This window comes from Geotrypetes seraphini, chromosome 5 (assembly GCF_902459505.1).
Source record: "Geotrypetes seraphini chromosome 5, aGeoSer1.1, whole genome shotgun sequence".
NCBI lineage: Eukaryota > Metazoa > Chordata > Amphibia > Gymnophiona > Dermophiidae > Geotrypetes > Geotrypetes seraphini.
The window spans coordinates 202,103,759-202,116,186 of NC_047088.1; the positions used below are offsets into that span (position 1 = coordinate 202,103,759).

Below are 12,428 nucleotides of genomic sequence, written 5' to 3' on the forward strand. Positions count from 1 at the left end.
TACTACTTAGGGTGGCTTATGGACCTGGGTCCTCTTCTCAGTGGTCCACTGCACTGCCCACCAGACTACTCCAGAGACCTGCTTGCTGTTCTACTAGGACTGGCCATAGTATCTGCAGCTGTCATACTATTCCATGCAGGTATTTGGGGGCTGGGAGGGGGGCAATGACCACTGGGAGAGCATGTTGGGCCATATTTTCATCGCTCCAGGGCTCATCTGGTCAGTTTGGATACCTTTTTTTGCCCTTATTCATTTTAAAAACAGGTCCAGCCCAAAACATCCAAATTATGACTGTAGAAACAACCCTCAGTCCCTGATTGCAATGTAACTATTACTGCTCTTTCTAAGATACAAGATTTTGTAATTGAAAATTTTGAATTAAAAGCTGAAAGTTGCTGCCATGTCACTGCATAACGATATCAGAAAAACTCGAAAAAAGGGGAAGAAACCCAAAAGATAGAAAAACTAATCTTCCCTGACCCTAAAGCAAGGGTGAGGGGAAGAGACAGCTCAGACCAATAAAGTCTAGAAAAATTAAATAATAGTGATAAACGGGGAGCCCTCAGTCGCACAGCTTGCAATGGGGTTTACACAACTCCTAATGCACCAGCTGTCACATAAATATGCTCACATGGGCGTAGTCTGTGAAACATCCTTGGGCTCACCCGAAAGTGATTAAGCATGTACTAGTGCACAAAAAAATGTGCTAAAAGTGCCAAATGATAATCAACAAAAGATAATTAGAGCAGTCTCTGCCTCTCATCCGAGGATACAGAAGCGATCAAAATCAGCCCAAAAGGCGCAGGCAAACAGTTTAAAATGTACTTAGCTTCTCCGTGGTTGAAGGTTCAAGACAGCCAAAAGACTTATCCAAACATGTCCGTCCAACGGAACTCCGTTTCGAGGGTACAACTGACCCCCTTCCTCAGGGGTTCTCAACCTATCCTCAGGACAAACTCAAAGAGTCAGGTTTTCAGGATATCCACAACAAACATACATAAGATATATTTGTATGCACTGCCTCCATTGTATGCAAATCTCTCATGTATATACATGGGTTAAATGCACTGAAATATGGAAACAATAAGGCCCTTTTATGAAGCTGTGTTAATCAGACAGTGTTGGTTTTCCTGTGCATTAGGGGCTACAGTGTATTAAAACAGTCTATGTGGTAAAAACCCCATGCTAGTTGTGTGGGTTGGGGTAGTGAACAGGCATGACAGCAGTGGAACAGAAAAGTGGCATTGTTGTGACAACATGAGGGTCAGTATTGTGCTGTCACAATTGTCAATAACATAGCTGCACTTTACAAAAATGTTATTAAAGCCCCCTTTTATCAAGATGCATTAGGGTTTATTCTATTGCAGGCTGCAGCGGTAAAAGCTCCAACGCTCATAGAATTCCTATGAGCACTGGAGCTTTTACTGCCATGGTCAGCGATAAAAAACCTTAACATGGCTTGAAAAAAGGGGGCTTAAATACAGCTATGCTAACAGCAGTTCAGTATGTAGCTAGCCAGTGCTTTTAATCAGGTTGTTATGTGATATCATCATGACAACATCCGTGTGCCTCGAGCCGTGGCCCCTACCTTTAGTGTGCCCCGGCTCAAGAAAGTTTGAGAGACACTGAATTAGAGCAACGAACAAACATTAAATTTCTTATTAAACTTGGCAAGAGTGGAAATGAATTCAGGGACATGTTAGTCCAAGTTTAGGGGGATAATGCCGTGAAGAAAATGGCAGTGTACAAATGGATTAAACATTTTTCTGAGGGGAGAGAAAGTGTCACTGATGAAGAGAGGCCAGAGTGGCCAGTAACGAGCAGAAGTGACAAAACCAGTGCAAACATTTGTCAAATTGGGTGTCAAAATCATCGGCTGACTATGAGAAGTATAGCAGACCAAGTAAACATCGATAAAGAAACAGGAAAAGCTTGGCAAGAGAAAGGTGTGTGCAAATATGGTCCAGAAGAAGCTCACCAATGGACAAAAGCAAAGGAGAGTTGAAGTTTGCCAAGACCTTTTGGAAAGGCAAGTTGATGTTTTGGGCTGTGTTATCACAATTCTCCATGACCAAAAATTTCCATTAGTCCAAATCAAGAGTCAAAACGATATTTCTAACCTTTTTTGATATCAGAGGGAATATTCATTGTGAATTTATACTAACTGGTCAAACAGTTAATCAAATTTACTATTTGGAAGTGCTGAAAAGGCTGCGTGAAAAAGTTAGACAACAATGACCTGAACTTTTCGCCAACAACTCTTGGCTCTTGCATCATGACAATGCACCAGATCACACAGCACTGTCTGTGAGGGAGTTTTTAGCCAGTAAACAAACAACTGTATTGGAACACCTTCCCTACTCACCTGATCTAGCCCCAATTACCTTTTCTTTACCCGAAGATAAAGGCAATACTGAAAGAAAAACATTTTGATGACATTCAGGACATTAAGGGTAATATACCGACAGCTCTGATAAGCACTCCAGAACAAGAGTTCCAAAATTGCTTTGAAGGGTGGACTAGATGCTGGCATCGGTGCATAGCTTCCCAAGGGGAGTACTTTGAAGGTGACCATAGTAATATTCAGCAATGAGATATGTAGCACTTTTTCTAGGATGAGTTTGCGAACTTAATTGTCAAGTCTTGTAGTAACTAATTACTGTACTTAAGTAAAAGTTTTGTTACTTTTCTTGTAAAGGCATACAGGATAACATTTGTTGCTTTTAATGAATTAACAATTTTGCCAATTTTTACTACTTGTTTCTAGTTACATGTGATGCTTGCAGTTAAAAGTAAAAGCATAAGATATTAAATGATGATTCCTCTGTAAACCAAATGAAATAGCAAAACCAGGGAAAGAATTTTGCTATTACATACCTTGTCACACAAACAATGGACCATCTCATCATAAATTTTGCGGTTCAGTGAATATAGCCTATATGAACAGTGTTTGTTGAACCAAACACAACACTGATGAGTTGGGTCACTTTGAAGTGGAGATGGAACTGAAGCTGGTAGCAATTCTTGGTGAACAGACATATGTCTCTATCACAACTGACTGCTGATCATCCCATGGAAAATTTTACATTGAGATTACTATCCGCTGGAACGGTAGAGTCCTTAGAAGATAAATCTGCTTGTCTGTCCTTAAGACTGAAGGGTCCCACAAATCTGATGTTCTTGCATCAGTTCTCAAAGACAATCAGTTTGTCATCAGACAAAAAATTGTTAGAACAATTCCAATTTCATGAAAGCTTTCTTTATAGTTGGACAGCATGACTATGATAATGAAGATGCAAGTGATGATTTAGATAGCACTACTTCTAATGCAGTTGATAATGACAGTAATGATGATAAAGTACTCTTTGCTATATGGAAGTCAAGTTTTTCACACAGATTCCCTTGATTTTGAGCCAATCGGGGCCTTAGGCCCCTCCCACTGCATCCCAAGACGCATTGGGAGGAGGAAGGACTATCATTCTGAGCACATGGACCTATAAGCAGAAGGGAGTGGGCTTCCTTCCTTCTGATTTGTTGTCTAAAGATACGGGGGTTGTTGGGTGGATGTGGGGAGATGTCAGGGGAAAGGGTGTAGGGGATCAGTGGGTGTGAAGTGTGAGGGAGAGAGAGAGAATTTTTTTTCTTCCTGCTGATTTGGCTGATTCTGGCAGGGGAATACACCATCAGCTGAGCCTGCAGGACTGCACCGAAACTGATTGAAACGTCCAAATTAGACTTAGATGTCCTATTGAGAATGCCCCTCTAAGACTGTCAATTGAACAGGTATTCTAAACTCTGATCTCTAAGGCAGTGTTTTTCAACCGCCGTTCCGCGGCACACTAGTGTGCCGCGAGATGTTGCCTGGTGTGCCGCAGGGCCGCCGGGCCCGGAGCTGACAGGGGGCCTGAGGCAGGGGCGCCAGTAGCTCGCCAAGGCAAAGTGAGTCGATCACCCAGGACTCACTTTGTCTTGGCGATCTAATCTATCGAGCCGATAAGTCTTCTTCTCCCCGACGTCAATTCTGCAGTCGGAGAGGAAGTTCGGGCCAGCCAATCGCTGCCTGGCTGGGCGGAACTTCCTCTCCGATTGCAGAATTGACGTCAGGGAGAGCATGCGTCGGCGTCGGCTTTGGGGCCTGTTATCCATTGGTGGGTCCTGTTCCCCGATGGCAGCGGCAGTGGCAGTGGCTTGGGGAACGGCAGGGAGAAAGAAAGAAAGGGGGCAGGCAGGGAAACAGAAAGAAAGAAGAGAAACAGAAAAAAAGAAAGAAAGGTCAGGGAGAGAGGAAGAAAAAGTTGGGGGAGGGAATGAGGTGTGGAGGAGAGAAAGCATACAGGCTGATAGAAGGGAAGAAAAATTGGATGCACAGTCAGAAGAAGAAAGTGCAACCAGAAATCACCAGACAAGGTAGGAAAAATGATTTTATTTTAAATTTAGCAAAGTGGAGGCAGTATTACCACAGTTTTCAAAGGAATTTGCCCAAATAACTTAATAGTTAACTGGGTAAATTCCCAGAGATGAAAATTTCCCTTCACTTACTATGCACAGTTCTGAATTTATATCTGCTGTCTATATTTTATAATATGGCCACCTTTTACTAAACCGCAATAGTGGTTTTTAGCGCAGGGAGCCTATGAGCGTCAAGAGCAGCGCTGGGCATTCAGCGCAGCTCCCTGCGCTAAAAACTGCTATTGTGGTTTAATAAAAAGGATGGAGGGTATATTTGTCTATTTTTGTATGCTATAAAAACCAAATACGGAGAGAGACTGAGAGCTGTTGACGAAGAGCTACGTGTGTGTCTTTCTTCGATTCCAGCCAGAATATCAGCTTTGTGTTCAGCCAAACAGGCCCAGGTTTCGCACTGAATAAAGTATTTTATAATTTTTCACTATTCTGTTTACTTAATATTTCATAATAAAGTAATTATAAAATACTTTCTTTGTGTTTATTTGATTCCTATTCAAGAGAATTACTTTATATATAGTCAATATAGGCACAGAGTTAAATTTTTTAACATTTTCTAATGGTGGTGTGCCTCGTGATTTTTTTCATGAAACAAGTGTGCCTTTGCCCAAAAAAGGTTGAAAAACACTGCTCTAAGGGATGTAAACAGTTCTTATTTTCAGAGTAATAAAACTGCAAATGTATCCAGTATGTGGAATAAAGGTATACAAATTCTGAAAACTTGGCTATTAATGACAGGTGTAGAGAACCCTTTCTGTAACAGTTTACTATCAACTCCTGAAGAACTTCTATCTCAAGGCTTATGAGCACTAGTCTCAAGAAAGAAAATGCTTGGTAAACAGAAGAATGTGGCAACATATTAACAGATTTTTAAAAAATATTAAGTTGATACAAAATAATTTGTTACCATATCACTATGAAAACTTTTGGTAGACAAAAGACAAAGTTAACATCTTGGAATTGCTAAAGCTTTATTTATAAATTTTTTTCAGAACATTTACCCATATTTTGTAGTACTTGCCATATATCTAAAAAGCAGTAAATGCAACAATAAAAGATGCAGAAAATACCAAAAAATCTAAAATTATTACATCTATAAAATGTTAGTGCAATGCAAATTTGTCACATTTATAAAATCTATGAGAATATAAAATGACAAAACAAAACATTGGTGATCACATAATATAATTTACTACAAGCAGCTATACATTTTTGCACAAAAAGTACTCTGGTGTCAATGCTTAAAAGTTTTTTTTCTAACTAACATTGTTTTGTATGATAATTTCCACTTCAAAAAAAAAAAGGGAAAAATACCACAAAGCTTTAACACACAATATAGATAAACAAATAGCAAAATATTTGATTAATTCAGTAGTAGGCTAATAATTCAAGTGAGCTACTTATGAAGGTAATCCAAGTCTCAGAAGAACTGGATTATTTTGTTTTGCAATTTCTGATACCCTTTTATTGGTCCAACATTAGAATCATACAGACATATTGTTTTATACAAGCTTTCCAGACTCCAAAGGTGCCTTTCTCCAGTTGATAAAAAATACAGGTGATAAAGCTACTTAAATGGTACAACCTATTTGTATAAAACATGACAAATGAGGCCATGTAGATGATCAAAACTTGCTATCAAATTTACCAACCCAGGAGGTTGTGCTTGATGAAGTTTCCGGCCCCTCCTTCCTGTTCACTTAATTCATCAGATGTTTCCTCTGAGTCTTCTTCACTTTCACTTTCATCACTGGTGGTGTCATCTGTTTCATCACTGCTGTCATCATCTGTTTCTTCATCATTTTCATCACCAGGATTCTGTTCAGTTTCTTCTGAAAAATAGAAAAAAAACCAAACCCAAAAATAAAACAAAAAACAAATATGCTTTAAGTAATTTGTAAAAAATTTAAATTATAGGGAACAAAGGTGGATTTATAAGCTTAATTCTGTAAATCCTTGTGGCTTGAATGCAGAGTTGGAATGTATGTTATTGTTGTGAAGTGAGAATAGGGGTGTGAGTATGGGTTCTCTGAATGGCTAGAATTTTCACATGATGTTTTGTCAGGTTAGTCTTATTTGTTTGTTTTGTTTCCCCCAGAAATTTGTAATTTTACTGTTTTGTACATCACTTAATATTTTGAATAAGCGATTAATCAAATTTATAATACACTTGAAACTTGATGTAAATGGATATCTAGGAAGTAGGATGATGCCGTCACCATCTTAAAGAGAATGTTAAGTATATTGGGGTGTTATGAATGGTTAGTACACTACTCCCCTGAATTTCACGGGGGTTACGTTCGTGGAGTGACCACGAATGTTGGAAAAACCACAAATATTGGAAGAGTACTGTAATTGGCACCCTCCCTCCTCCTCCTGTCCCGGCATTCACTGCAGTCAGACTCACCAAGCTCGCGCACACCATTCCCTTACGAGTCCGCAGGTGAATGCTGAAGCGAGGGAAGACCACAGGTTGGGAAAGTGAAGGCTGGCTTTGTGGAACTGGTAAGAGAGCTTTTCCATTGGTCAGGCATTCGCAGTGTTTTCTGATTGAAAGAGGAAGTCAGAAAACACTGCTAATGACTGAGTCCGCAAATTGCGAATTTGTGGGGGTATACTGTACTTGTTTAAAATACAATGCTTTTGATAGCTATACGAGGTATGTTTAATCTGTGTTGGAGGATAACCATTAACAATGGGTTGTTGTTTTTTAGGGGAAGCTCCTTGAAACAATGTTAAGCAAAACATGAATTCATGTCAGAGTCCCTAAAAATATATAGAGATGAGTACTTTTTTGAAAATGATCAATATTTAAATAATTTGAAGTTTTTATAACTTAAAGATTGATACTATGAATGAAAAGTATTATTAATAGATCGATGAGGAGGCTGGCTTTGAATATACTCATAATTTGAGAGATAATTGTTATGAGTGACGCTGCTGAGGTCTGATGAGATAAGATCTCGGTGTTTTTGAAGATCAGTGGGGCATTTAATGTGAAACTATTGTTATAGTAAGTGCTGTGATTTAAGATTTCTATAGTAATTTATGTGCCTTTATGAATTAAGTAATTTGTAAACAGTTGAAAACTGTCAAAAAGTAATTTTAGAAGATGCAAAAGCAGTATAAAATATTGTAAAACAATGAGCATCTGAGTACAACATCTTTAAATAATTCAACCAGGAGAGGCCCAAATTATTATTAAGTACAATAGTAGGAAAGAAATGTATCCTTAATCACTGGTTGCAAGAGATACCTTAAGAAACTTGAGATGGAATGCTGTGTCATGGCTAAAGGTGAATTTAAATTTTTGATATAAAGCTTTTTTACATTACATTACATTAGTGATTTTTATTCCCCCTTTACCTTGCGGTTCAAGGCGGATTACATAAGAATTAAATAAGGTATTAAGAAGTACATATTGTTAAGGTAGTAAGAAGTATTTAGGGAATAGTTTGAACATTTTCTGGTTTGCTGATGAGTACTTGGTATTGCAAGGAGGAGTTCAGAGTATGTTTGGTTGTATTATATTGGTTTTATGTATTTTTTGAAGAGTAGGGTTTTTGTTTCTTTTTTCAAGGTTTTGTAGTCTGTGGTCAAAGTCAGAAAATTGGTGAGTTGTCAGTCTATTTTCGCTGCTCTGGTGGCCAGCAGGTTGTCATACATTTTTCTTCATTTGACATATTTGGTTGGTGTGTGTGTGAATATTGTGTGGGTTCTCCTGTATCTGGTTGAAGTGGATTGAGTTAGTCTATTGTTCCAGCAGGTGGGGCTGTCTCCATTTATAGCAGGGGTGTCAAAGTCCCTCCTCGAGGGCCGTAATCCAGTCGGGTTTTCAGGATTTCCCCAATGAATATGCATTGAAAGCAGTGCATGCACATAGATCTCATGCATATTCATTGGGGAAATCCTGAAAACCCGACTGGATTCCGGCCCTCGAGGACCGACTTTGACACCTGTGATTTATAGATTTGAATAATAAGCAGTGGAATTTGAAGTGCACTCTGGCATGTATTGGGAGCCAGTGTGAGTCATGGTACGCCTCTGTGATATGGTCGTGTTTTTTCAGTGAGTAGATAAGTCTAAGGGCTGTGTTTTGTATTGTTTGAAACTGTTTTATTGCGGTTGCTGGGCAGGTGAGATATAGTATGTTGCAGTAGTCAATTAGGCCAAGGATCAGAGATTGAACCACGAGTTGGAATTGTTTTCTGTCGAAGAATTTTCATACTTGTCTTAGGTTTCTCATAGTTGTAAATGATGTTTTTATTATTTTGTTGATTTGTGGTTGCATGGTACATCTCCTGTCTATTATCACTCCGAGGAGTTTTAGTGTGGGTTGAATGGGGAATGAGATCGAGTTTATCATTAGGTTGGTCAAGGTAGGGGCTCTGTTGTTTTCTAGGAGGATGAAGTTTGTTTTGTCAGGGTTAAGTTTTAGTTTGTGTGTTTTCATCCATGTTGCTACTGTTTCAAGTGTTCTGTGTATTGTTCCTACTATGGAGGGCTCAAGTTGGTCGAAGGGGAGTAGTATGGTGATGTCATCTGCATAGCTGTAGGAGGTAATGCCTAGTTTGTCTAGGTATGAACTTAGGGAGGCAATGTATAGGTTGAAGAGTGTGGGAGAGATGGGAGATCCTTGGGGAACTCCACATGGGTTGGACCATGGTTCTGATTTTTCTTTGTTTTGACTCTATAAGTTCTGGTTTGTAGGACTCCTTTGAACCATGTTAATACCTTTCCAGTAATTCCTACTGAGTCTAGAGTTTGTAGAAGGATGTCATGGTCAACTAGATCAAAGGCTGCTGAGAGGTCTAGTTGTATGATCAGCATTTTTTTTGCCTGTGCTGAGGTGTTGTCTTGTGATGTCCATGAGTGTTCCTAGTAGGGTCTCAGTGCTATAGTTGGTTCTGAAACCAGACTGTGTGGGGTGGAGTAGGTTGTGGTTTTCTAGGTAGACGTTTAGGGCTTTAGCAACGAGGCCTTCCATCAGCTTAACGTAAAGTGGGATTGAGGCAATGGGTCTGTAGTTTGAAAGTTGGTCCGTAGCCTTTGTGGTCCTTTAGGATCGGAGTAATGCTGATTTCGCTGAGGTCTTGTGGGAACTGTCCATCTGTGAGTCGAATTTGTATCCATTGTAGGAGTAGGGTGTGGAATAGTGTAGTGGAGGTTTTCAATAGGTATGGTGGGCAATGGTTAAGGTCACAGGCTGCGTGACTGTATTTGTTGTATAGCTTGTTGAAGTCTGACCACTGTATAGGTGAGAAGTGGGACCAGGTTCTGTCTACTGCTACTGATTTTTTTTTCTTTGGGGAGAGTTGAAATCTCTTCTAGGTGAGTAGGTGTTCCATTAAATGTGGCTCTAATATTTGTGATCTTATTTTTGAAGAATGTGGCTAATAAGGTGGCTGAGGGAGATGGGGAGTTGTTATTGGTTAGATATGGTGTGGTGTCTGTGAGTTCTTTTAGTAACTGGAATAGCTTTTTTGTGTCTTTGGATCCTTCTCCTATTTGTTTTGTGTAGTATGTTTTTCTTTTTCTTTCAGCTTTTGTTTGTATTTTTGGTGTAGTGTGCTCCATACTTTTTTCATGGAATCTTGGTTACTTTTTCTCCATTTTCTTTCTGCATTGCCTTTTGAGTTGGAGTAGTTTGTTGTCGAACCATTTGTTTGATTTTCTGTGGATTCTGGTTTTGGGTTGTTCTGGGGCTAGCTCATCTAAGGTTGCTTTACTTAGCTGTCTCCATTGTGAGATGAAGTCTTTGGGGTTGTAGTCTTGGATTATGATATCTGTTTTTGTCCAGAATTTGGTGGGTTCGATGTGTTGTATGTTATTTTCTGTGCAATTAGTTTGTTTTTGTTTGTGGTCCAGTTGATTTTGGAGGAGTACATATAGTGGTCAGACCCAGATGGAGCGGTACCAGTATCCGTTTGATGTATGATTTCTGGTTGAGAGGGCTGTTGGGACATGTAGGCTGTTATGTCGAGTTGGTGTCCTTTTTCATGTGTGGCTTGAGGGTCTAATATCTTGTATGTTAAAGCCTCGAGGTATGATAGTAGGTTTTCAACTTGTTTGTTGGCTTTGTTTTCAAGGTGGAGGTTTAGGTCTCTTAGAATTAAGTTTTAGGTTGTCGTTAATGAGTTTCGGAATATGAAATCTTCAAATTTTGGTTTTGCTATGTTCCAATTTCCTGGAGTTATGTAGCAGAGCATGCATGCTAGTGTTCCTTTGAGTGATGTGCTTGAGATTTGGCAAGCTAGAAGATCCATGTATGGGGTAGTTGTTCTGTCTTGTATTTTAGGTCTAATGTGGTTTTGGCTATGATGGCAATTCCTCCTCCTCTTTTGTTCTCTCTACAGACCACTATTATTTTGTATCTTTTAGGGAAGACCTCTGTTATTCTGGGGTCTGAATCTGAGGTAAGCCAAGTTTCTGTAAAGAAGAGGCAATCTATGTTTTCTTCTTCTATCCAATTTTTTATGCGTTCTGTCTTGGAGCCTATGGCTCTGATGTTTACGTATACACAAGTGAGAGTGGTGTAGTCTGATTGTGTTATTTTAGTAATTTTCAGGTAGATGAGAGATCTTTGGTGAGATTGCGTTTTGGTCTTGGTAGGGGTTTGTCGGTCTTCTTCTTGAAGTTTGTGTGGTGGGTTGGTAAGTATAGTTCTGATGGTTTGTGTTTCTGTCTATTGTGAGTCATCTGGTTGTGTGGGTGATTTCCCTGTGGTTTGATATAGTTGGAATTGGGAAGATGTTGTTTGCTATTACCTTCCAGTTGGTTAGGATTAGGGTGATCAGTAGGATAGCTTGGTATTTTTGTGGTGTAGTTTTCATTGTGGCACAGAGATTGGTGGGTTTGCATATGGATAGTGTTGGAGTGTGGTTTCGTGAGGGCCGGTTAGGCAGGCTTGAGAGGGTTTCGTTTTGGTCGCTTCACAAAGGTGCTCGCTAAGGCGCTTTTGACGTGCACCTTAGATGGCGCACCGAATGACTATGCACCGTTAGGTGCTGAGCCTTTTATTGGCTCAGCGGTGGAGCATCGGGGGAAGGGGCGGAGTGCGCTCCCACGCCTGCAGAGTTCCTTCCTCTGCTCCCGGTGAGTCGGCTGGTCCCACAAAAGAAAAGAAACTTAAAATAAATTAAATTAACTCATTGCCGCTGAGCCTTCCAACTAGCTCAGCGGTGGAGCATCGGGGGAAGGGGCGGAGTGCGCTCCCACGCCTGCAGAGTTCATTCTTCTGCTCCCGGTGAGTTGGCTGGTCCCATATGAAAATCTTCGATAACTCATTTCAGATCCTCGATGTAAAGAAGAATGTCGATGCATAAATGTTTATATACAGACAGACAACAATGCTCGATGATCCAATGAAGATGAAATGTTTACAAACAGTACAAAATGCGGCAATTCAGCTGTTAGGTCGCGCACCCATCTATGATCATGTAACTCCATTATATTTGAAATTCCATTGGTTACCAATGGAATTTAGAAATAAATTTAAAATCCTGATGCTGGCACATTATTTGAGTTATAACCATTATATCTCTCTAATCTAGTTGCTCATTGAGATCTTTAAATGACAATAGAGTAGCTGTTCCCCATATCTCAAAGGCTCACCTTGCCTCAACCAGAAATGGTGCATTTTTCTACTTGGTTCCAATATTGTGGAACAATTTACCAGTAGAATTAAGGAAGGAAGAATCATTTCAAAATTTTAAGAGACATCTAAAAGCACATTTTTTTTCAAATGGCTCTCCCGAATTTAATAATGGAATGGGAACCGCAATCTGCCTTAATTTGTATTAATTTGTACTGATTCGTGTTGATTTGAGTTTATTTATTTCATATAACAGTTTTAGTAGATATGTTTTAGAAATGTTAATTTCTTTGATGCTCTCAAGCTCTGCCAGTGATGGATCTGTGAAGTGTGCTATGCTGGGAGTTGTATTAAGACCTGCACTAAAATA

The 12,428-nt window shown here is 39.6% G+C and overlaps 1 protein-coding gene across 19 annotated transcripts in view; it reads right to left on the reverse strand.

The window, feature by feature from the left end:
- Positions 1 to 5,424: 5,424 nt before the first annotated feature.
- ERICH2 (glutamate rich 2) overlaps positions 5,425 to 12,428 on the reverse strand; it is a 120,334-nt gene continuing 113,330 nt past the window's right edge. For all 19 annotated transcript variants that reach the window (XM_033947348.1, XM_033947340.1, XM_033947343.1 and 16 more), the window contains one exon: positions 5,425 to 6,296. In XM_033947348.1, coding sequence (XP_033803239.1) covers positions 6,109 to 6,296 — 188 coding nt within the window. In that variant the 3' untranslated portion in view covers positions 5,425 to 6,108. The remainder of the gene's footprint in view (positions 6,297 to 12,428) is intronic.